Below are 27,477 nucleotides of genomic sequence, written 5' to 3'. Positions count from 1 at the left end.
CTCTTGACGTTTAATATCATCTGCTAAATCCGTGAGCTCCTTTTTAATCGCTGCATTCCTTCTTGACATACACTTAATGACCTGACCACGGAAAGTGCATTTAAAAGAATCCCAGAGAACCACAGGAGAACTAACTGAACCAACATTTTCAAGAAAAAACGTCTCAATGTCATTGGAAAACTCTCGAACCTGGGAATCGTCATATAGCACTTCTGTATGTAGTCTCCACGAACGAGATATTGCCCTAGGGGCAAAAGACATAAGAGTGAAAGTCACCGCGGCATGATCTGAAACCAAGATAGGATGAATAAGCGGAGAAGAGGAGGATTGAACAAGAGAAGAGTGAACCAAAAGATAATCAATGCGTGAAAAGGACGAGTGAGGGGAAGAAAAAAAGGAAAAATCACTGCCCGTAGGATTATGAAGACGCCAGACATCCTGAAGATGGATCAGAGAACACATATTAATCAGCTGTTTATGTGCTTGAGGTGGTCGAAAATGAAAGGCAGAGTTCCTATCCAGAATAGGATCCATTGGTAAATTAAAGTCTCCACCTACAATAAGATTTCCAGAATGAGGTGTATCATTAAGCTTTTTAGTTATTGCCTTCCAAAAAGACGGGTCATCCTTGTTAGGGGCGTAGATATTCATGACAAAGAGATCGGCATTACCATCGGACATCTTAGAGAGCAACCACCGACCCTCTGTATCCTGCTCAGAAGAGACAATAGACAACCCAGAGTGTTTAGAAACTAAGGTAATTACCCCATTCCTTTTACCATGAGCATCTGAACAGGCAACATCAGAAACCCATTCTTTCTTCAGAAATAACGCCTCCTTTGCAGAGACCTTTGTCTCTTGAAAAAGGACTAGATCCGAAGAAAGAGATTTGCAATAGTCTAAAATCTTCGACCTTTTAACTGGGTGATTTAACCCTTTAACATTAAGGGAAAAAATGTTCAAACCAGCCATAGAGTCAAAAATAGAAGGAAAAGATATTGCATGTATGATATATGAACTACACCATCGATGAAAGCCCGCCACCACACATTAACAACCCCCCGGGAATGAAGGGAATCCAAAGAGGAAATCCAAAGAGAAAAGAAGAAAGAAAAGGAAGAAGAAAGTAAGAAAATAAGCAGAGAGAGAAAAACAAGGGCCCAAAAGGCAGGTCTGAAAAAGACCAAATTCATACAAGGGGGAACATGGAAAAATGAGCAAGGGGACCAACCAGAGGAATAAAAAACATCAGCATAAATAGCCCCAACACAATACATAGCTGAATATATGTATATAAAAGTAAGAACTGTCTAAACAATATGAACTATAGTTAATTATAATATACTGGCATCAGTAAGCAATAAAATCCATAGCGGCATCACATTGAACCAAATTGATAAATACATAACAGCTAAGACGTATCATAAAAATTGAAAAAGCAGAAAAGAGGAGAGAAAACAAGAACGAAACCAAGAGCTGGTGAAAAGTGAGCGAAGATCTAATAATAATATCAGGTAGCGCAAAAAACGAAGCAGGCATCATGAGGAAGAAAAGAGCAAGAAAAAGAAATTAGAAAATACATTCCAAAGCATCTTATATGGTACAATATGAGAAACAGTAATTGAGACATAGTAAAGAATAGTATGTAATAAACATCTCAATGCATCAAACAATGAAGCCCCAGGGCAGAAAAATAAGAGAATAATACTATACATAGATATATAGAGAATCTATAAATAAGCTACAAATGATTATCAACAAAAATATAGAACCGGATACCTTCAAATAACTAACAGAGAGGAGAATCACATAATTATATGAATATAAAAATAGAAAAATACAAGTCTACCAAATACAAGACAACTATAGAAATCCGAACATAGTCGAAAAATATAATCAATAATTAAATGAGCTAGTCAAACAGTGAACTAGCTGTGAAAAAAATAAAAATAAATAAATAAATAAATAAATAAACCACAAATTATATAGAGGAGGTATATTAGGACTAATTGTAGCAGAACATAAACATCCAGCACGCACCTGCAACTCAGATTGAACGCAAACTAGACATCAATACTATCAAAGAACAGTAATATGTTCCATATAACCAAGACGACAAAAGACTACCATAGACAAAAAAAAGACAAAAAACAAGTAGAGAAAAAACCACGTCTCACCTGAAATTTGACGACAAGAGAGAAGTCATACAACGGACTAAGAAACAGGTCAGGACCTACTACGGCGAGGGACAAACTGGGAAGGAGAGGGATGCGGAGGACGACACGCAAGCAGGAAAGAAAACAAAACATCAAGAGATGTTATCACCAAATATTGGAAGAATCACACAATGAAACTAACGACCAGAAAGACCACTAAGTCATAACGAATAGGAAGGAAACACCAAAAGACGACAACGACACAACGAAACCCATGGACATGAAAACCACCACACAGATCTAAAAGCACCTAAGCTTAAGAGATCTGGCAAAGAGAAGAAGACATATCAGAATATAATCCTCATCAGGTGCCAGAAGAACCAGGCACGAGCGAGGCCTCCGTTTGAAGATCCATCTGTAGCTCCATCTGATTATCCAAAAACGAGGCCAAGTCAGCAGGTTCATCGAAGATTCTGGAACGGCCTTTGAAAGTAATTCGGAATTTTGAAGGGCCCGCAAAAGAAAAGGGGATATTCATCTCAGATAAGCGTTTCCGAAGATTAAGAAAGCCCTTCCTCCGAGTTACTGTGTCTCTGGCAAAGTCTTGAGAGATGGAAATGCGATGACCATTCCACGAGACAACTCTAACCTTCCGCATATGGGCCAAAATTTGCTCTGTGTGCTGATGTCGCAGAGGTTTAAAAATGATTGCTCTAGGTTGAGTAGCGGACTTAGGGCGAAAGGTAGGGACACGATGTGCCCGTTCCAGCTCAAAATCCCTTTGAAAAGAAATTTGCAGCGTAGAGGGAATCCATTGATAAAGGAAATCAATCAAGGAAGATGCATCCTTCTCCACCTCTTCAGGAAGACCAAAAATACGCAGATTAGATCTGCGATTACGATCTTCTTGCTCAGTGAGATCTTTCCGCAGTGCCGCCATTGAGCGCTCTAACTGACAGAGAGATCTAGATTGCTTTTGCACGGCATCTTCAGCGCCACTAATACGTGCTTCTGTGCCTGAAACACGAAGGGAAAGGGCCTTAAAATCATTCCTAATGGCTAACACCTCCACTTGCAGTAAATCTGTGTTAGTCTTAGTAGACTGCGCAATCTCATGTACTTCATTAAGGCGCGATAGGATAGTCTCAAGAGTGGAATTAGGGTCCTTCAAGACAGACTCCGGTGTAGGGGAAACCTGCTTGGACCTCTTGAGGGACGCTTTAGAGTCTTTTGCATCTTTAGCATTTGTTGACGGGCCCATATTAGCAGCCATAGAGCACACCCCCACAACAGGCGCAAAATATACCCTTCCGGCAACAACACGGAAAGGAAGGTTGTATAAAAACACACTAGGGAAAAAGGAAAAGAGCAAAGTACTAAATGCGGCTTTTAACGACAGGACAAAGAGCCATCTATGAAAGTAGTAAGCCCTGCAGGCTCCAAAGGATTCCTACCGACCACAAAAATAGCTTCGAAGGCATAAAAGACCAAAGCCAAGAAACCCCTTGCAAAGGCCTTGTCGGCGTTCTGAGGAAAAGAAATCCCAAAAAAAAAAATGTTCAAAAACGGCAGCAATGCAGCAGGAAGATTGAAAAAAAACAAAATAGACTTAGAAACGTCACCAGCTCATGGTTATTTTCAGTTCCGACCAGTCCGCTGAGGTGAGGAAATATCTGCGTCAGTGAGGAGACAAAATGGCGGCCGCTCGCAGAATCACCGAGCGCCACCACCAGACGTCCAAGACACGGTCACCGGCATCACAAAAGAACAGGAAACCTCCTCAAAGTCTGCACGACAACATCGTAGGCAAGATACCACCTTCTGGCGTAAAGGGGGCCATCCGCAGCGGCAACAGAACCTCCGTCGGCCGTTGCTCAGCGCAGAGCTCAAGCGCAGACCGCCATCTCGCAGCAGCGCGCAAGCCACGCCCCCACGAAAGCCCAAAAACATGATCGCACGGTACTCATGATATGCTTTTTCATGGTATCTGGTGTAATTTTTTCAGCGCGGCCGAGATTTGGTTTTTGAGAGTAGTACGTGTGAGTAGTCTAGGGACTGCATTCTGTAGGCACCACAAATTCTTAGTAAAGAATTTTCGTAATCCCAAATGTATTACTTTCAAGGAGTCCAACTGGACTGTGTTAAACTGCCTGCTCCCTCTGGGGACAGATTACCTAGGGGAAAAGTCTCTTAATTGACTTAAGCTAGAAAATGCCAGCGCTCGCTGCCAGCGATATTTCTCGTGCTAAGGACATCCACTGTGATCCAGGCACAGTGGTGATTAAGAGAAGGCCCCTAAAGAGCAAGGTAAGATTGATTCTATAGGGGTGTGGCTTGGCGCATGATGGCGTTTGGCGCTTGAGGACCGAGCTCCAGGCCGTGGCATGCGAGCAAAGAGATCCTGACAACCACCTCCCTCCAAGGGGCCGCTGACTGCGTGGAGGCTACAGGTGCCAAGCAGGCAGCAGGAACGGCAGTGCATGGAGCATACTTGCCAACTCACATGGTGCCACTGTGTGACACACGATTTCGGCTCCCATCACACGGTTTCCCAGTGAGGAGCTGATGTCACACAGTGGTAGGGAAAACTACCTCAAAACCACTGTAAAGCTGGTCCATTAAGGACATCACCCCAGGACATCAGTACCAGCTTCAGCAAGCTTTTTTTTTGGGGGGGGGGGGGAGCTTGGGGGCAGGGTGGGGTTCAAAAGTGCCACGTAGGTACTTCTCGGCACGAAGCCCCACCCCTTCAATGCTCCACCTCTGCCTCACACGGTGAGATTATTCTTTAAGTTGGCAGGTATGAAGGAGCAATGGCAGCTGGGTGAGGACGGGACACGAACGGTGACCGCCATCTCGCCTCGCTAGTTCGGCCCGACTGTGCTGCATGCAGATCGAGACTTTGACAGCTTGTCAAAATGTAGGAGCAATGGCATTGTGGTTTGTAGGATGCCCTTTGTGAGCCATATAACTTTTGAGGAAGTGAGAAAGTTATCAGTAGGACATTATGTAGATTAGGGAAAGTGAACTGTCATCTAGTGACGGATGAAATGAGAAATCTGTTGATCGTTCTTGCATTACTCCATAAACTCACACTTGATTGCTTGTTTTAAGCGTTATATATATATTTTAAATAGTAAACTGTTAATTTAAATGTATTTAACTAACAAAGGTACTTACCCAGTCACCTATTTTGGGTTAGCTGGCCCACTGAAAAGCATTTTAGTGGGTTGATTTTCAAATCAATATGCATTGTCAAGAAAAACATTTGTAGAACGAACTTCAGATAAGGCCCATTGGGGAACAAATGTTGGCAAGCTTCCATTGCAGTGCTACTCCCTGTGGCGCCAAATATACTTAAGACGCTCGGAGAACTTCTGTTGCATAACCACTAAAAACCTCTAGTCAGAGAATTTAAAGATCTGGCTGATCTGACCTGGTTGATTAGGTTTGCTCTTGGATGGAGGGTTGATCATTGCCTGGCAGCTTTGTTTTGGATATGCGGCTGCTTGACGGTTTGAAGTTACTAGGTGTGAAGTTGTGGTCTATGTGATTGGAGTGGCCTGGGACTGAAAGAATTAAACTTTATTGATTCAATTATTTAAAACCATTACAATAAATACATAGATGGCTAGGGCAGTCGACCTCAAATCTGGGGAACCCGGTTCGAGTATCGGCAATGACATTCAACATCCTGTGATTTTAGGCAAATCAAGTAATCTCCCCGTGCCTAACCAAAAAAAAAAAAAAACTAGTGTGTCCTTGTGGAACGCAACTGGTGCTAATGTAAATTGCTTCGATACCCGATACCTTCGTGTCAAGTTTGCACTATATAAAACTCCGGAAAAAAAGGGGCCTTGGCCAAAGCTTGCATGCTACATATTGGACTTAGATGGCAGCATGTACATGGCTTCCCGACAATGCTTTAACTTTCACCAGCTCTTTGTTGACTTCCAAAACCAGTCCACATAATACTTTTTCTCTTTATTTTGCATCCCTCAAGGAATACATGACCCTTTTATTTCAATTAGAGTAGTGAATTTTCAAATACTATTTGGCTAGAACACGCACCGATTTAACAACGGAATGAATGAATGAATGAGCAATGTAGTCAAAAATATATTCTTCAGTGCAAGGCCAATCACCTTAGTACACTCTGGTCCAGACGTGAAGGCCCTTTTCTGAGAAGCATCCCCTAAAGCAAATGTGCTGTTCCACAGGCCTTTATCCTTTCACCAAATCTTTTCAATATGTTTATGAAACCTCTGTACAAGGTGTCATAAGAAAAACGTCCCTTTATACATCAATAAGCTGATGATACTCAGCAGAAATATGCGCAAGCATCCCAAAGTCATACAGTATTGCAAGTTGAAAAACTTTTTGTGAAAATTTACCAATTGGATGACTTGTTTCCATGAACGAATCCTATCAAAACTGAAATCTCTCTCTTTTACTATGACTCTCCACCCTGAGCACAAACATTACTTGCTGTCTTAGACTTCATGGGTATTTGCCCATTGATGGTTCCGCAAGTCTCTTGGCTTTATCATCCAACAAAACCTCAGCCTAACTGATCATATGACCAAATTGACAAAAGAAGTGTCCCACCAACTCCAGAAAGATTAAAGTATCCGTCACAGACCGGATCAGCAGTTCAGGCCCTTGCACTCATCTACAGGGTAGAAGTGGTGAAAATGCAATCCTGGTTGGGCATCCCAAATCTAAAAGCTATCCTCCATGCTGTCACCCTACTAGTAAAAGAACAAAATAATCAGAAAATATCACTCCGTCTGGACAGATCTGTTCTTCACGATCTTCCTGCTGAGGAGCATAAAATCTCAGCAAGAACATGCGAAAGACAGCGTAATCTTGTGTCATTGGGTGAGGTGTTCACACAAAGTATGTGCATCACCATACACATCAGGCGACAAGTGTGCAATGCCCATAGATGTTTAATCTAGAAAGATGAAAAATCAAAAATCACGAGTAGACTAAATTTGAGAAGGCACTGATCACAGAAGAAGTATGTTGGGAGTATAATTCATGAGATTTATTCTCCCATCTACAACCACAGTAGTGTTCCCCTCACCAGCAAAGTAGAGTTCACACTGAAGTCAAGCACCTCATGATTCCAACAGAACCCATGAGGTCAAACTCCAACACAGACCTCTAAGTCTACCAGCTAATGGAGACACTACAGCTACACAGAGGTGGAGTTAAGAACAAAAATGTGTTACTTCCCTTTAAATGCTTACCTTGATGATATATTGATTGTCAATATTCTGAAGTTGACATATATGCAGGGCGATATTATTTACCTCGTTATTTTGACATGCACCCTAAAAATGCACTGGCCTATTAAAAAACTGCATTTTGTAGTGTGTTTAGTACTGTTCAAAGTCTACAAAAAACTATTCACTAAGCTACATGCAGTGGTATCTGCCGCTGTCACTCCTATCTTTTCTATGCAGAGATCTCTGCATGGACTGCAGAGATTGCCACACACATAAACCTACATTTTAGTTGTACATGTGGGAGTGTGGGTTGCTAGAAAACAGGGAATATTTACTGCTAAACTGGAGGGTTTTTGGAAGGAGTAAGGAGAGCTAAGGAGGGGCACGCACTCAGCCACAAAAGAGTAAACCCAATCCTATTCACAAACTGTACTTTTAAAGTTACTACAGCCACAAGGACCTCAAAACTGTAGTAAATGTACTCCAGATCAGACCTGGAGTAGATCCAACACCACATATGGCCAATCACTGGAACTGGAACACCCGCCCAGAGAAACAAATGGAGAAAGGAACATTAACTAACGCATCATAGGAAATCAGGTTTAAAAATTGATTTATCAATCAATATATCAAAAAAAGATGGTGTAATTTTCACTTTAAAAAAGGCTTTTGCCGAAATACATCAGTGCATTTGATTTCAAAAATGAAAAACAACTTAATCTCGCTACCTGAAGTTCCCGCTGTCTTCTTGGTCGGCTGACCGAAGCTTTGTGCATATAATATATAGCTTTGTGCATATAATATATATATGCACACACACAATATAGCACACTTCTAGAACAGGGACTACATCAAACCACCTAAGTACAATGAGTGACCTCCCTTGAGTCCTAAAGACTGATGTGAAACACCTGAGACTGGGTTTCCTAATGAATATTTCTGTGTGCTGTTGACTTCTAGGGATAACTTTTGCTAAACACACTTTTTGGATTACAGCTTTCAATGCAGGCTATTCTTCATGTTTGCTTCTGTTATTAAACTTGAAGTGGGACATTAAGGAAGCAATTTTGAGAGTGGCAGATGACCCACTTGCACGCAAGCTTGTCTAGGGCTGTGGGCTCCATCCTGCTAGTGAGGAATGCCTGCCAAATTCTGAGCTGTTACTGCCTCTACCGCATCTGTGGGTATACTGAAAGCAAACCAGAATGTCTGGAGGACACCATGTGCCAATCAATCAATCAAATCCTTTATTTGATCTTACACATAAGATCATAAAAGTGTCAGCAAAATATTTACAATCACGTTTTAAGAAAGACATTATAAAATATAGCTTAAACCCTAAATCATAAAAGTGTGCTACCATACAGTTTAAGTAAGAATCCATTTCATCTATTTACATAATACAGTATAGGTTATATGAATCATTTTTTAGGTTGTCTTATGTGCCAACGTGCTTCCTCTTTTTAATACATGCTCATAGGAATGATGCTAATGAAAAACATACAAAAGAATTTTGCAATGATTTAAAAAAAAAAAACAGTGCTACACGACAATATTTAAAATTGTAGCGCTTGCAAATTGGTACGATAGAATTACACCTTTCCTGATGGTAGAAACCACAGAAAAATAAAACATGAAGATCAACCTGTACAGATAAATTATCACACGGACGTAGGGAAAGTGCTGAATGTTTATACCTTTTCTCTGGATATCCCACCATCAGAGGAATCCAATTTAGTCGAAATCTAAGCAAAATATATTAGTGCTGTGGGAATGTAACATCAGCCAGATAGTAATAGCTATTCTCATCCAGTACTGGGGTTAGTTCATACAGTCGTGCCGACTGAGTATGGAAGTGTTTTTCCCTTCTTAAATATTGGGCTCTCTTAATAAAGATCTCCTTTACTTTCGACTTGGATAGGGATATACAGGTAGAGGGATCGTTAAAAAGGCGACTTAAGGGGCCTGGCCGGGCAAGATGGCCTAGAGGTCGTAAACCATCTCGGCTCCCGGTCTGCGCTCGGTTCAGGGGCTGATGTTGGCGGGCCCCCAGAGCCCCGGGGGCTAAATCTAGCAGCAATCAGCAGCGGAAGATGCAGCGCACATTTTGCAGGCACTCACCGGCCCCAGCACGCACAACATCGGTCTCGGCTTGCTCCGGAGCGGACCACGAGGACGGGTCCTGAAAATGGCGCCGGCATGGCATCCCTGACCTCCGGACCCGACTGGTTTGGTGGGGGACGCTTCTTCTTGGTTTCGGCCCTCGGCGCCGGTATTCCTAGCTCAAGGTGATCCAAACTAGGCACGACGACCAGAGCCCCGTCTTTGTCCTTCGTGGGGGACTACTACTGCCGGTTCCACTTTCAGGCCTCCATGCCTGACCCTAAGATGGCGGCGCCCGGGACATCGACGCCGAGGCCTTTTCCCGCAGCTCCGCGCCCAGCTGCGGCTGATCACCGCTTGGAGGGCCCATGCTGTACCAGCCTCTAGACGAGGGGAAGGCTGCTGATCCCGCGCCCCACGCACGGCCCTGAGGTGAGTTGGTCCTACGCGCAGCCCCCATTTGCTCACACATGAGCACCGGATGGTGCCCTGCTTGCCCTGGTGAGGGGCTGATGGGCCCGCCTGTCTACCCTCAGCGGGTCTTCTGAACATTAAGACCAGTGGTTGCCCCTGCTTGCAAAATCCCGACGGCTTGCCAGACTGACCTTCTAAGCGGCCCTTCCCTTGGGCTGCATTCTTCAGTAACGTCCTGTCACACACACTCCTCTTCCTCCACTCCTCTGGCCCCACTCCCAGCTCCCCAACGCCTCGGGCCTCACACCAACCACCGCCGGTACGACGAAACACTCACCTGGATCCCGCACCCAGCTAAGCAGACTCAGGGACCGTCGTGACTGCACACAGGGGGGACGCCGTAGGGCCGGCTCGCATGCCACCCAAGAAGAGAACGGCTAAAACACTCACCAAGGTCTCCGACTTCTTTGTGGCTGCGGACAGATGTCCGGTTCTGGGTGCGGACCAGGAGACAACCAACATGGCCCTCACGAAAGCGGATCTCCTGGCCATGTTTAAGGACTTTAAATCTGAGCTACGTAAAGAACTCGGCCAAGACATCAAATCATCCATGGAGCAGCTCAGAGCCGACTTGATTGAAAAGCTTACGTCTCTCCAACACGATGTGGATTCTGTAGGCACCCGAGTGGTAGATCTAGAAGCGCACTTCCAGGAGCAAGAGAGACTCACTACAGATCTCCAGGATGGAGTGCGTTCCCTCCACGACCAAATGCTCCAGTCGCAACTCAAGACAGAAGACCTTGAGAACAGGGCTCGGAGGGAGAACGTACGGATTAAGGACCTGGAGGAGGGGGCGGAGGGGCTCGACTTGGGGGCCTTCATTGAGGGGCTCTTTGCGGAGATCTTGAGTCCTCAATCCCTCAAAATAAAGCTGGAGCGTGTGCATAGAGTGGGGCCACTGTAACCCGGCGACAAGAGGAGACCTCGGGACATTTTGGCAAAATTCCACTCCTTCAGGGTCAAGGAAGCAGTTCTTGCAGCGGCCAGGTCGAAGGGATCCATCACGTTTCAAAATTATTCCTGCACGCTCTACCAAGACTTAGCACCCGCGACCTTAGCAATGAGACAACTGTTCAGGCCGATCACCTCCACATTGCGGGACGATAAGATCAAATACCGCTGGACCTTCCCATTTGGACTCAGCTTCGAATTTCAAAATAAACAGCGACATGTCTCGGACCTACAGGAGGGCGTAACTCTTCTGGGTCTCTCCCCTGATGACACCGTCTCCGCTCAGGACAAGACCGCTACCCTTCGCAAGGCTGCGACACGCGTATCGACATGGTCGGAGGGCTCTCGTTGGGGTCACAGATGATCACTGAATATGCGTCTAATAGATTGGTGGCACCCTGCTGATTTGAGGGACAGACACCTGGCGGCACCGTACCTGACGGACTCTGTTGGGGACACTTCCTTGTGGCGCGGGGTAAGGGTGTGGCTACCTCACCCTTAACGGCAGTCTTCTCCTTCCTACACACATGTTAGTGAATGTGGCTTGGGGTGCCTCCACCCGACCTCACGATCCTGCCGGGCACTGTGGATTTCCTCCTTATTTCTGTTGACTCTCAGACATGCCTGGCCACATATGTATGTAATATTCTCTTATTCTTTCTCGAGATCAGTCCTTCCAGTGTGGGGGAGGGTCATGGGGAGTGGCTCATAATTACAGCGACTGGGGACTCACCTTAGCGCTAACTTATTTGCTGATTTTCTTTACGATGCTCCGGGATGGGGGTGGACGGGCACCACGGTCCAGTCGCCTCCCCGTAATCCTGTGGGGTTCTATTTCCCCCAACAGGCTATTGATATTGTTATGTATATTGTTCTTTGGAATGATTCACACTTTATTGTTTCTCTCTTTGAGGGTTGAGGGGTGGGGATGGGTAGGTCATGGTGGCGGCCTTTTTCATACTGTTTATGACCTGCTTTCTGGCGTGCACAGTTACTCTCACTGCTTTGGCGGAGGGGCGCTGGACCTGGGGGATAATGGATGACACAGGACATGCCAAGTTTCATGGGGCTCTCACTGCAGTACGGCTTTATCTCTTAATCTTATGCCACTTACCATAGGCACCTGGAACGTCAAGGGCCTTAACTCCCCTCAGAAACGCCAGATGGTGTGGAAGTATATCACTGATCATCACCTAGACATAGTGGCCCTCCAAGAAACACATCTAGCCAGAGCTGAGAACGCTCGGCTACGTCACAAACACTACCCACTGATCTACAGATCCTCGGCAATGACGAAGCACAGGGGGGTTGCTCTCTTATTTCGCTCATCCACCAAATTCCAGCCGTTAGACGTTCAACACGACAAAGAAGGGCGCTGGCTCATGGTAAAGGGTCGCCTGATGGGGAAAACTTGCACATTCGTGGTGGTATACGGCCCCAATACTGGCCAGACGACCTTCCTGCACACTCTCCTGGGGAAAATATTAGATTTTTTCGAGGGTCCGTTGATACTCCTAGGCGAATTCAATTTAACATGGCAGAAGGATTTGGATAGCACACACCCGAAGCGTTCAGACGTAGGTTCCTTCTCTGTGGACATCCGACACCACTTTAACGACATGGGCCTTTTGGATTCCTGGCGCACCCTGTATCCTACCTCTCGAGACTACACGTTCTACTCGCACGTGCACCACACATACTCACGCCTCGATTACAGCTTTATCAGTCAAACTCTCCTAGGTGAGCTGCAAGGCGCTAAGATACTCCCTCTCTCGGCGTCGAACCACAGTCTCCTAGCTATCTCCTCGTCCTGGACGATAACCACTTCTACCACACCTAGGTGGTTTTTCCCAGCTGCGCTCACGCGAGATAAGGACTCTTGCCCTAAACTAAGGGAGGCAATCACCGAATTCTTCGCCTTTAACAAACCCGAGGACACTTCGGAGTTTACCACCTGGGACGCCTTTAAGGCGGTCTTCCGGGGGAAATGTATTTCCCTTAACTCCGCATTAAATTCCCAGCGTAACAAAGAAAGGGTGGCGTTGGAGACCAAACTGGCCTCCATTGAACAAGCTCATAAGTCGAACCCCGCTAGGCACACCCTCCGTAATCTCACAGCGCTTAGGGGCAAACTCCGGGCCATCTATAATAATAGAGCAGAATAAACTCTATTGAAACTGCGGCATCTCTCCTACTCTCAGGGCAACAAGATAGGCAAACACCTTGCTCGGCAACTCAAGGATAAGCGCATAAGGGAGTACATTGGCGGCATCCGGGGACCCCATGGAGACATCACCCATAACGACAGGGAGAAAGCTGAACTTTTTGGCTCCTTTTATAAACATCTCTACACTGGGGATCACTTAGATCCTGACGCCCAGGAAGATTACTTACACACCTTGCACCTTCCACAGGTCTCCCTGGAATGGAATGAGCTACTTTCTGCCCCTATCACCACTGAGGACGTTGCCTTAGCTTTTAAGGCTCTCAAACTACATAAAGCCCCCGGTCCCGATGGGTACACTGCCCTCTTCTATAAAACCTTTGCTCCTGACGTCACCCCTCACCTTACACGGCTCTTTAATAAAATGGCAGAGGATGGTGCAACCACTGGCTCCCTCTCTGACGCAGTGATCACTGTTCTACCTAAGCCGGGAAAATATCCTGAAGCTTGCGCTTCTTACAGGCCTATAGCTTTGCTTAATCTTGACGCAAAACTGTACTCCTCCATTCTGGCTAAGCGACTGAACGACCTCATGCCCGACCTTATACACTCGGACCAATCGGGGTTTATCAAGGGTCGCCAAACACACTACAACACCCGTCGCATTGTGCACCTCATCGAGAAGGCCAATAGGCGTCAGATCCCCACGGTCCTCGTCGGACTTGACGCTGAAAAAGCTTTCGACAGGGTGGATTGGGAGTTCTTGTTCCACACTTTCACGGCTTTCGGTTTTTCACCCAAATGCCTCACCATGATACGGGCTAATTATCTTCAACCTCATTCTCGGGTGACTGTTAATGGTGTGCAATCATCCTCCTTCTTCCATTCCAGGGGTACTAGACAGGGGTGCCCCCTCTCCCCCCTCCTTTTCGCTCTCAGCATCGAACCCCTAGCTGCAGCAATCAGAGCAAATCCTGCGATTCAAGGGATCCCTTTCATGGGGGAACAACACAAACTTTCACTTTTTGCGGATGATGTCCTGCTATCCCTCTCCGACCCAGCTACATCCGTCCCACCCCTCCATTCGAAATTGGTCCATTTTGAATCAGTCGCCGGCTTTAAAGTAAACCTAAGCAAGTCGTTTATCCTCAACCTCACTCTCCCACCGGCGGAACTTCTCAGGCTTCGACCTCTCACGCCCCTCCAGTGGGCCACCTCCTCTATACAATACTTGGGCATCCAGATCACACCAAGAGTGGACAGACTATATTCTGCTAACTTTCCCCCTATGCTCACGCGTATCCAATCAGAGCTCAATAAATGGAAGCCCCTCTTCCTGACCTGGCTAGGCCGAGTTCATGCCAAAAAGATGTCCCTTCTCCCTAAGCACCTTTATTTGTTCCAAGCCTTACCCATTGAACCCAAGAGGGACATTTTTAGGCGAGTTAAAACCATGATTTTTAATTTTATATGGCAGGGGAGACGGGCGCGTTTCTCCTTCTCGATACTTCGTTGTTTTGGGGGGGACGGTGGGGTCGGACTTCCAGATGTACACTTATATTATAAGGCCGCCCAGCTTCGTGTCCTGGTAGAATGGTCGAAACATGAATCAGATAAACACTGGTTACATATGGACTGGAGTGTGACAGGACAGACCATATGGGATCTGATCTGGCGCCCCAAACAGGACCGACCTAAGAACACCTATATCAGCACCCCTACACGCACAACACTCAAGGCATTGGACTCGGTGTCGGACGATGAGAGATGGACCTCCTTTTCCTCTCCTTTCACGCCGCTGCACTTTAACCCTGCATTTCCCCCCAGGCCTCCAGACGGGCCCCTTTGATGCTTGGAGGGAGGAAGGCTGTCTAGCCCTGACGCACCTTTTCCATAATTTTGATCCCCTTACTTTCGATAACTGCAAACGGGAGTACAATTTACAGAACACAGAACGATACCGCTATAACCAATTATTACACTGGGCCCTCACACCACAAATCCGGGACGCAGCTACTCGACCCCTGACTAAATTTGAATCCTTTCTCACTAAGGCGACCTCCATGAAAGGCACGATCTCCTTTCTGTACAAGTTTCTTCTCACTACTACACTCTCTCCCCGTCCATGGTATATGTCAATGTGGGAGGGTATCCTTCAACGGGCCACCTCTGACGAGGAATGGTCCCACTTATGGTCTGATCTCACGAAACTCAATCATTCTGTAGACCTCCAAGAGGCACACCTTAAGACCATGATGGATTGGTACCTCCATCCTGTCAAACTCCGACAGATCTTCCCTGAGTCCTCTCACAGATGGTGGAGGGGATGCGGACTATTAGGGGACTTTCAGCACATCTGGTTGGACTGCCCACACATACGGCTCTTCTGGGAAGAGATCCTTGCCCGTATCAAGGAGATGCTGGGGTACCCTATCCCCACTGGTATGGCAGAGGTTCTGCTGGGACTTCGTGATCCTTCCTTGGAACACCAAACCCGAGCTGATAAAAAGATCATGTGGCTCTGTATAGGGGCAGCGAAGATTGCCCTGGCGGCGGCGTGGAAAAGGAGAGAGGCTCCAGCCACTTCCCTCTGGTTCTGTAGGCTAAGGAAGCTCCTTAGCCTGGAACGTATGTCTGACGTCTTAAGGGATAATTTTAAGAACTTCCAATTTAGGTGGGGCCCCCTCGTCACCTTTCTTTCTCGAGGGCTACCCTCTGCTGTTTGTCCTTCCTCTATCAGAGCACTGCACCTCTTTCAAATTTGAACGGCACTCTGCTCAGCAGCCAGACGAGCGCATTCTTCTTCTTTCGGTACAGCCACCATGTTCGGGGAGGGGGGTGGGGGGGGAACGGGGTTTGTTACTTATTTCATGTTTACTGTTCCATTGTTCAGAGCTGTTTTTTTTTTATAGTACTATTTGTATGCTGCCCTCGGACTAGCAGGACTCCTGAATGAGCTCTCCCTAAGGACGATGGGACACTTCCGATCTCCCTTACCGCACTGTGCAGAGGGCGAGACTGGCCCTAGACCCAGCTACATTAGAAACTGTACCCTTAATTGTGTACCACTAACAGATTGGGTCGGGGACTGTCTCTAGTGATCAGTAAGACCATTCCCAGTTTCAATTTTGTAATGTTCTTTAACGCAGCACCTGAGATGATGATGCGGGTGATGCTATATGCTGTACTATGTCAAAAAAAATAAAAACAAATTCAATAAACATATGTTTGGAAAAATACAAAAAAAAGCGACTTAAACCAAGTGCACATAGTTCTGACTCCACGTACTTTATCCACCTAATCCTACTGTAGTTGTCTGACTTTAGAATAGTTGTAATTAGGTTTTGCATAAGGGGGGTTGTATCCCTCTGCCAAATCGAATGCCACAGTAGGAGTGGAAATAAGTTAATAACAAGCACTGAGACTTGAGTTTGCTGTGCACTATTAACTTGGTGATCACACCACAATGTAAGCCATTAGTTTTCAAACTAAATTGAATTTATTCTTCATTTCAAGATAACATTATAAGCAAAAATGATTCATTTTCAATGTGCATAACAGTCTTTTGCAATACTTTCTTTTTCAATATCAATTTGTTGCATAAATAAACAATATATACATGATAAGCAAATGCTTAAGATACAGTGTCACTTATACAATGTCATACAATATTCAGTGCTAATGCCCAATGCATTTTGGAACTCAGAACTGTTCCTTCCTCAGGGGCAACATCTGTGAATGAAACATAGATTGATTATTCTTCTCTAATTGATGTCCAAAGGGAGCTCTAGATCACAATATAATTTCCACTGGTTGTAATAGATCTCATGCTAATCTGTGATTGATATTCTTATAATTTGCCTATATTTAATGCTGAAATCCACCACCCAGTGTGTTTGTGTGTAATATGTAACGTAATAGCATGCCTGAAACTGCACAACTTGTGCTGTTATGTATCAGCCAATCACATTCAATAACTGTAAAATAACCGATAGTCAATGCCTGTAATCAATCGCTATATACAAAGCTATACACAAAGCCAACACTTTATGACCTAAATGAAGTTTTACTTCCTTACTTCAAGATATTCGAATGAGGTCTGATCTGTAATGAGATAAATAAATAAACCAACTGGTTCAAAACGAATCCTACCCCAAAAAAATCTACAAGTTGTTTGTAGAGAAATCGATCTAAAAGTGCATACACAAACGTGATAACCGCTACGTATCCATGTTCTTACCTTACTAACCCTGGTTTGTCATATATAGTCTGTAACAAAGAAATCAAAATATCAGGCTCATAGTTATCCAGCATATGCCCGTTCTGATTTAAAGAGCGACCGATGCTAGTCGTTCGTCATGATGGTTTAACCCGCGCTTTACCTTGACGCTCAATTTCACGTTCCGTAACTCGGCTGCCTCGGTTCAACGTTGTTTCCTGTTGACAATCTCGCGGGGTTATAAATGCTAGCGATGGTGTTAACTAAACATAAACGACGGACTCCCGTGTTTCCATGAGCTGATAAACACGCGTCATGATATGCTAGTGCAGTACATATATCAACAACAATTACGCTACCACAAAGATGCAGAATTGAAATTGAGTCACTATTTTAGATTTAACAAATATCAAAACCTCTATTCAATTCTAGTAGGTAGCTATAAATATTAAATTGACAGAAATACCACATGTTATGAAAACAATCTGATGATACTATATGGGACATAAACAACACCAGTTCACGCTACTTCATGATAATTAAACATAAACCATGAAACAAGAATTATTTAAGAAACGAAAATTATATAAGGTTAGGAATACTGAACTCTCTGGTTAAACTAAAATGCTACGAAGGTTCCATCATGTACTGTGATAATCCACTCAATACGCACAGTTCATACCTACTACCTGTATACTGTTCTGTTGTTCACGATTGCTCACTACAAACTGTAACTCAAAATATTATACCTAATAAAAACCATGCCTAATAAAGAGACACATATCTGAATAAAGTCTAAATTAAGAAAAAATGATGATATGCCACTCGCTCATATATCAAATGTATAATAACCATAATATTGTTCTGTCCCAATAACCTAATACACTAATCCTGATTACGAGTTATAATCCATCCTAGCACAGGGAATCTGTGTCAGATTCCTACCAACTGTTGACACTGTGTCATGATTCTCACTAATGTATTGATTTTACTGTAGTGTGATGCGTGTATCACTTTATTGGGTGTAGTGTAACTGTTGTAACTTTGGTAATCATATAATAAACCTACAAGAAACAAGACATATCTAATCTGTCATTCAGCCCCTTGGGAATCATGGTTTGTAATGTTTTTATCCAATATACCTCACGTTGAAGCAGTTTTTAGGTCTCGCCTGAGCCAGCGCTTTAGCACTGCTCTCGCGAGAGCTTTTGGAAAAGGGGGATTTGGAAGTGCAAACTAGTGCTTTCAGGCCGCCAACTACAGTGCATGTGCGCCGGGCGCGCGAACCGGCGCGCACCATTTGTCAGCCTGCGTGATCACTTTGCGGCTGCTTTGACGTTCTCAGTGAGCTGCGCGGCCACTGAGAACATCAAAGCGGCCGCGAAAGTGCTCACCATTTGCCAGCCTGCGTGCCTCTCTCCCCTACCCCTTCCCTTATCCCACTTCCTGCTTGTTATTTTTCTCACCGTTTCACTATTGTTCTCTTCCTGCATTCCACTTTATTTACATGTGTTGTTCATAGGAAAGTCAGAGTATGGCGTTGTCGCAATGTTGTCAACACCCAGACTGGTCTCCTTTAATTTGAGAATGGTGGCTAACACAAGTTGAAACCTTCGAACCCATAGAAAGGCAGCTTTATCTAGAAAAGCATAGAGGCCGGAAAGCAGCTAATGACTGTTTATTTGTTAGCTGCTGCTGCAAGATTAGTTGATGGTGAGCATGAAGAGGGAGTGTGCAAGTTTTGGAAGATTGCTTAGTGCGATGCATCTGGTGATGAAACGGTATGTTTCATATCAGAGTGAAAAGTACATATCCGTATGTGTCATCCGTTCATGAATCCTCATCCAGAAGCAGCCGAAGTCTAATTGATGTTTGTGAAATTGACAAGTATGAAGATCGTTCCTCATTAACTTGCAGAACCACGTTACATTAGGCAGTGACTCATGGAAGAGAAAGAAAAGAAGAACAAGCATTTTTAATGCAATAGGTCTCGCATTTACACGAGTTTAAGCTATTGGCATTGTAAATGACAATGCCTTTTATTTATGTTCAAAAAATAAAAGGCATTGTCATTTGCAATGTCAATAGCTCAAACTCGCGTAAATGCGAGACCTATTGCATTGCAAATGCTTGTTTATTATTATCAACACCCTGACATGTTTTGACTTTTTCTATGATCTGAAATCTAAATTGGGAAATAGAGTGATTAGCCTCTATCCAATGTGCTGCTACTGCTGAGGTTAAATTTTTTGTTCTTATTCGACTTTTATGTTCAGTCAGTCCGGTTTTGATTTTGCGGTCTGTTTTTCCAATATATGCTTTTCCACATATAACACAGTAGGGGTGGAGCCATTTTAATGGAGCCCGTAATATGAGGTAACACCGCTGCTGCCTTTGTTTTAGCGTGATAGATTTTTTTCATAGGAATTAGCGGTTTGGCTCACAGCTTTTTAGAGAACGATCCCAATGCAGCAAGATTTCTCTGCATGCCCATTGCTCTGCCCTATAACAGTTTGGACCAGGATTGTTTGTTATCAAATAGGACCATATGTCATTCTGCCCTCTCAGCACACTTTGTTTCTGTTGCTTGCCAAAACTTTGAAAGTGAGAGTAGCACACAAACAATAAACAAATGATCCTGATGCTCTAGTTATTTCCTCCATTCACATAGGTAATTTATGTGGGTTCCTCTTTGTGACCACCAGGATGATGCTAAATAGAAAATAAGTATGTTTGAGCATCTGCCCTAAATAAGGCAGGCATTCAGATGTACACTGACTGGTTGTTTTATGGGGGATGAGCCACTGGTCCAAAGCTTCTGAGGGTGGAGCCAACTGCAGTTATACCACAGGAATCTATCGCATTCTCAAACATCATCTTGGTGGGAAGAGAGTCCTGCAGGATTGAAATGGGATACCTTAAACTCTTTCGCTGCATTGCTGTGTGATTGGTTTACTGATGCAACACCTCACACAACTTATCCTTGGGGTTGGCCTTGCTGCTCATGCCATGCCATCACAGAAAAAACAGCCTTTTTTCAATTTGAAACAGGTTTACCTCTGTATATAATCCTTCATCTCAGCTTATTGGGAGCTTTGGCACAGCTCACATCACTACTGAGGGCATACTTCATGATAGCCTACCAGAGGATTTTCCTACAATATCTAAGATGGGTTGCTGCACAGAGAACAGCATGGTCCATTTAAGACAGACTTATAGGAACAAAGTGGACAGTGTACTAGAAAGTGGTTTTTCACTTTACAGGCATTTAAAAGACGAGTTGGGGCGGGGGGGGGGGGGAGGGGGAGGGGTTTATGCTTTGCCCACAATCACAGTTGGTTGGTCAAATATTGAACACTTCTACATATTTACTCATTTAGACACTGATATATATTTTTACCTAATAAACAAGTAAACAAACAGAAGACATTTTGCCTACATTACCTGGATCTGTGGCTGACATAAGTGATCCAAAAAATAAACAATCTGTAAAGTGAAAATCACCATCTTGCAGCTGCCCCACTTGGATCATGGCCTTCACAAAACCATACATTATGAACCTGTCAAGCCAAAGCAGATTGTTAAACACCAGATTATGCCTTTTACTTTTTCCTTTACAAAACTTTCACATTTAACTTGTGTTATCCAATTATCACGTCACCACGCGTGACCCATTCATATTGCACTAAGTGTGTAATGTTGAAATTGGGTCACAGCGCATATATTGCTACTATCTTCTCTATCTGTTTTCCCTGTTGGAAACATATTGAATCTCTGAAAGAAACAATAACAATATCATTTTACAGACCATCAGAATTTCAGGTTGTGAGATAATCTGACATTTGTCAAAATATGCAAAATACGAAACAAGTCATAAAGATATTTTTAAAATAAATCTGTCATCTTCAGGAAGCAGAGAAAACAATAATTATGGGTAAGTGTCTGGGCTGCCACTCTGAAAGAAACTATATATTTTTTTTAGCAAAGCGCAGTTGTGCTCCAAAGGTAAATATCATACAATGCAATAGCAATTTTCTGAAAATGTATTTTGTATTAAAGATGCAGATGTGAGAATTATGCATTCTCTTATCTTTACTACTCAACAGCAGAAGACCTTTAGCATGAATCATCGTCTTTAATGGCATGATCTGGCACTGCCTTCATCTAGAATCCAACTCCTCAAGAATTCAGCTTTCTCCAGCAACTCTGTATCGTCCTCAGCCTCCTCCCGCTCTGACCTCCCGCTCGAGGTTTGAGCGGTTCTTAATAGGAACCTTCACAGAAGGCTCGCAGGGCAAGCCAACTTTTATGTTAACATGTTTGAGGTATCTTGAATTGGACATAAGGCCTCTGTCAGTATCTTTTGTGTCCAATCATCCACTGAGGCCGTCTTCACTCATTTGAAACTATGGGCCGGTTGTGAGAGTCGCATTCTTGAGGCTCCATCTCTGTCTCACTTGGGGACAAATCCGCCAGAGTATTCAGCTACTTGGAGTAGAGCTGACCAAGCAGTGCTCCAGTCAGTGATTACTAGCAGGCCTGAATCCCCCACTCCGATTTTCTAAGAATTCCAGAAGAGCCCCTGGGCAGAATATTCCAATGTCTAAAGGCATTTCCTCCTATCCCTGAGGCTGTGCCGTAAAGTGTGCCTATGCACCGGTCCTACTGGAAAAGATTTCCAGTTTCGCTCTCCCATGGGCCAATCAGCTTGCGGCCACAGCAGAAGGTGCAAATTACACAACATCCCAGGTCGCAGACACACCACTGTTGGGGTTCAACAGAGCCCGCGCACAAGTCTCCATTTTAGCTATGCGTTTAAACATTACATATTTTTCTATTTGTGACTTTTTACATGCTTTGCACTTACACGATAATATACTTAGAAATGTTTCTGCATGCACCACATTTCTTAGTCAGCATTTTATCATTTCACCCATACACTCTGTCCAAGGCTGGGAACATTTGAATGTGATGCCCTTGAATTTGGTTGTTCGGTTGGAGACAACTCTGAGTCTCAAGACAAACAATCACATCAACACTCCAACTTTGATACAGCGCGATTAGAACAGTACTTTTATTTTATAAACTGCCTCTGAGTCAAATCCGGCAGAGGAGCATTTCTGCAGATTATCCTAGAACGCTGTGCACTGTGACTGAGATGTAGCCCTGCTGACTATAGTCTTCATTCTGCAAAGGATGATAGCCCGCTCTACACCAGATCGGCTGCCTGATACATCATACACAGGTATGAGGGTTTCAGTTGTCCCATGAGATCTGGCAGAGGGTACACCCATTATGCTCTCGCTAGTACAGGTAGTGTTAGATAGGAGTATACATATAATTATATAATCATATAATCACACAACAATGTTATAATAGTTGCACTGTTTATCTTTTTCATCATTCTTGTAATGCTGGTTAAAATGCTTTGTTTCATCCTACTGATAATTGCAGCTCATGCTTTTTACACCAGAATACAATAGTTTCAATAAATGTTTGAAAAGCCAATTTGTATCTTTCGTGTGTCTCCCTTGGGCATGCCTGAGTAACACAAAAGGGTAAATCTGTTTCCATGATTTTCTTGGGGAATTTGAGTGATCATGTTCTGAGGTTACAGATACCATCTGGTACCCTGCCAAGGTTAGGGGTTCAGATGGGGCACTGTGAGCTAGCTAGGAATTATGCCAACATTATCTGATGATATGTGTGGACTCACTCCCCATATTCAGATGGTTATGTGGGTCCCGTGCTCTCCATGCCACTGGAGTCAAGCTAGCCTGGCTGGTGAGGGGTGAAACACTGAAACAGTCTTAGGATGCTTGTTTCCAGTCCAGGGATGACCTGGCCTGGCAGTTCGGGCTGGACTGTTCCCATTGGGAGCAGAATCAAGACTGATTTGCATATGGCTGGGTTCAAATTTGAATGGCATAGGGAGCACCAACACAATGGATTTAGGCCCAGATCTCTGTACTGGGGTGAACATATGACATTGTTCTGCATTCTGTCCATCAATTTTTCTTTTTGCATTTGTCACCCTGAGTGGGACAGGTATGCCCAGACGTGGGTCCCGTGCTCTACATGGCACTGGAGTCAAGCTAGCCTGGCTGATGAGGGGTGAAACCCCAAAACCAGTCCTAGGATGCTTGTTTCCAGTCCAGGGAGGACCTGGTCTGACAGTTCGGGCTGGACTGTTCCCATTGGGAGCAGGGTCAAGACTGATTTGCATATGGCTCGGTTCAAACTAGAATGGCATGGGGAGCAAAAAAACAATGGATTTAGACCCTGATCTCTGTACTGGGGTGAACGTATGACATTGCTCTGCATTCTGTCCATTAATTGTTTTTTTTCCATTTGTCTCCCCGAGTGGGATGGGTATGCCCAGACGTGGGTCCCGTGGTCTCCATGCCACTGGAGTCAAGTTAGCCTGGCGGATGAGGGGTGAAACACCGAAACCGGTCCTAGGATGCTAGTTTCCAGTCCAGGGAGGAACTGGCCTTTCAGTTCGTGCTGAACTGTTCCCATTGGAAGCAGGGTCAAGACTGATTTGCATATGGCTGGGTTCAAACTGGAATGGCATGGGGAGCAAAAAAACAATGGATATAGGCCCATATCTCTGTAATAGGGTGAATGTATGACATTGTTATGCATTCTGTCCATCAATTGTTCTTTTTCCTTTTTAATTTAAGCACTTTGTTTTTCTTAAATGCAGTCCATTTTCCTTAAAGTAAAACGGGATGTATTTAAAAATGAAAAAGTAAAAGTTTACTTTTCATGTTTTAAGAGTAGGCAGTGATCTGTGGGATCCCTGCCTGCTCTTAAAAAACGTGTTTGCTACTATTCACAAAGGGGAAAGGGTCCCTTGGGGACCACTTCCCATTGCGACTGGCTTACCATCTACTTGAAGTAGGCGGTAAACTGCGATTGCTTTGTGACCACATTCCGATTGCAAAACAATTGTACATCCCCCTGCGACTCGGTATTAGGAAGGAACGCCTTTGGTACACCCTTTCCTAATAGCGACTCGCAAACCCTACTTTGCGAGTCAGTAATGGGTTACCCACTCGCAAAATAGGGTTGGTACATGGCAAAAGCCATTTTAGCTGTTGCAAACGGGCCGAATCTCCATTTGCAACCGCTTAAAACAATCATATGATGTGATGTGCCCCTCTGACTTTTGCCTTAAACTGCAATTGCCTAAAGTTTCCTTATGAACCACGTTCAGAAAGCTGCAACAAATAAATGATGGAAATCAAATAGAAATATGCAAAACATATGACAATTTTTGACAAACTAAAGTAGTTATAGGCCGGTTTATTTACACTGTCTTCTGTAAAGCCCAAATATTACCCGCAAGTTGATGTTGGGGATCCACATATCCATTTAACATTCATTTTTTAGAAGTTTCATATAACTGTGAACAAGACCTAAAGGTGACAGATGACATTGCATATGATCAATATCCCAGGATCACTTTTGAGTACAACACCTCTCTGATACTCAGATTACAAAGATAACATGACTTGATGCTGATAGGCAGCTTATAATTTATTAGTATATAGGAAGTGAGAGTGCATGTTAACGAAAACAAGCAATAAACCTAGCAGAAAAAATTCATTTACATAGGAGGGACTTCATAAGGTTTGATAATAATTAGCAGTTTAGTATGGAGGAGATAATCAAATATTCCTTTCTATAAAAAATAAGCAATACTTACAAAAGTAGAAACAGGCTCTCAATGGAAACACACCTGAAAACACGCCTCAGTTACATGAGGAAGGGGCACTGGGTAGAGAGTTTGGGGTACTCATGGGCAATACATTATATGGGGTTCAAGCTAGTTGGAAGATACTCATTTTCACGACAGGAAGTCACTTCAGTGAAATTGAAATTGGAACGGGCAAGATGTGGTTGAACGTTCCTAAGGATGTAGACAGCCTGGCTGCTGCATGTAAGCAGGGTCGGGCTGGCCATAGTGGGCACAGGGCGTTTCCCCGGTGAGCTGGAGGGGTGGGGGTCAGTTTTGTGGCTGTGGGGGTCGGTTTTGCCACTGAGGGCTAGTTATGCAGCAGTGCTGCAATATCGTCCCCCAGCAACAAAAGCGGAAGCAGTGCTTCCTACTAGCACTCTCCACCTGCTCCCAGGGCCGGTCGAGCAGCAATCTGCCAGGGCTGGTTGCTATTCCCGGTCCGGCCCTGCATGTAGGGCTATTCTGAGGGGTGGAATAGGGTAAGGTGAATTTTGAGAACACTTTCGATTAGGGATCTACGATACTCCTACCTCAAACATATCAGCGACGAAAATAAATACTGATATAAATTGTTTGATAGTTTAAAGGAGTAGTAGTTATAAATATACCTTTTGGCAGTGAGTTAATGTATGTCTGCGCTTTGAAGCACTTGTCCAGTAGAAAGTCTAGGTGGTGTATTCACAAAGAGTAATTTGTTTGTAAGCTGACAAATTTACCTTTTTTTACGACTGCCAGGATTTGATATCTATATACCCATTTACGAGAGCTGATTTGTCTGCCATGAGTGTGGGGAAATCCACACTCATAAATCCTATTCAAGAGATAGGAAATGGGCTTGGCTTGCTGTGGTAGTTTGGGAACTCCCATTCAGAAACTCCTACATGGCCGCTTCCTACTATGGAATTGTTTGGAGATTTACTCCAGCAAAGGACTTGAGTGACTGCACTTTCAAGAGTGGTAAGGGGAATTCATCTTTTCCATATTTGGCAGTGTGTAGGGATAGGACTTGCACTACGGGTACAAATGTATTCCTTAAGGGGAAAAAACAAATGCTCATTTGCTTCAAGCAATCCATTCCCCTGTGTGGATTTCCCTGCTATGGACAGCTGTCATTACGGAGTTGTTTGAAGATTTAAGTTTTCAGTACTCAACTAAAGAGCATATGGTTTTGGGGCTCTCAAAGAAAGTCTGACAGTGCTCCAGGGACACTGACTCAACTCTAAGAAAGCACTCAAAATCTTTCGCTATTTTCATTTTTTTGTCACAATGCCTGTTTGTTAAATGCCTTTACGTTCTATGTTCATGAGATTTAACGAAGGCACTGGCAAAGCTTCACATTCCCAGCTCACAAACATTAGTAAATAATCACACCGAGACACGCAGACCATATAGTAAATTTCACATGTAAAGCTAACTGCAGACAATCTTTCATTGTGTCTGTTTCTACTTTGCATCCTTCCTAAATTTACAACTCTTACATAGTCATGATTCCATGATCTACAGAGTGTTTAATCCATGCATAGAGATGCAAACACGTTATACATCTTCCCAACAGTGATCCCCCAACTTCAGCTTTCAAAATCCACACTTAACATTCCCTTGCCTCACACCAATTCACATACCCACAAAACACCCACCATTCACTAATCCCTATTGCTCTACTCTGTGTAAGTTCTTCCTAATGTGACCATTGACGTAAGCGGGCACCTATCCTAACTTCACCCTATCTGCCAAATGGCACCTTACCAACTTGTTTCACATCAGAGTCATAGTTTCTAGGACCAGACTTGGTCACCAGACTGATGATCCAGGCCAAACTGTCCTTCAGAAACTCCATTCTCAAAAGCAAGGCCATACAACCAGTGTCACTGAAGCTTGACAACTTCTTATAATATCCATCCATCTATCCTCACTCCCACTGACTGCAAGGGCAGCGGAGCATTTGCTACGTTTGTATGCTACTACATCCCTGCCACAACATTGTTTGTTTGTTACTAAGATGCAATCCCCAGATGTACATTTGTTCATTATACAACCGATTTTGTCTACTGCTCCATAGCAAAACTTGTCCTAGTCTGTTCAATTTTTTGCAATACACATTTACTATAGACATTTAACTAAATGTTCATTTCCATGTCTGACGTGGACGTTTCTGGAGATGAACTGGGCTGGCATATTCCAGATCTATGAAGAGTTGCAGAAGTGTCCCGGGCCTACTCGGTGATGGCTTGTGTGTTTTGTGTAAATACAAAAGGTGCCAAAATCCTTTCAAATGTATTCATTCTATCATGGACAATCACAGGTGATATTTCCATGGCATAAACGGACCATAGTTTCAACAGCTACATACTCACTGAGAGTACAGAGTGATTTCCACCAGTGAGAAAGACGTCTTACCATGTAGGTAAGACGTCTGTCTCTCATAGTAG

General features: G+C 44.1%; 1 protein-coding gene across 1 annotated transcript in view; it reads right to left on the bottom strand.

The window, feature by feature from the left end:
* The window catches only part of SLC9A9 (solute carrier family 9 member A9), a 2,902,095-nt gene that overhangs the window by 2,391,993 nt on the left and 482,625 nt on the right, over positions 1–27,477 (bottom strand). Inside the window, exon 5 of the mRNA XM_085633573.1 lies at positions 20,746–20,861. Coding sequence (XP_085489699.1) covers positions 20,746–20,861 — 116 coding nt within the window. The remainder of the gene's footprint in view (positions 1–20,745; positions 20,862–27,477) is intronic.

This window comes from Triturus cristatus, chromosome 11 (assembly GCF_964204655.1).
Source record: "Triturus cristatus chromosome 11, aTriCri1.1, whole genome shotgun sequence".
Lineage (NCBI taxonomy): Eukaryota > Metazoa > Chordata > Amphibia > Caudata > Salamandridae > Triturus > Triturus cristatus.
Note: the sequence above shows the minus strand (reverse complement) of the source record. Positions and strands in the feature narration are given on the sequence as shown.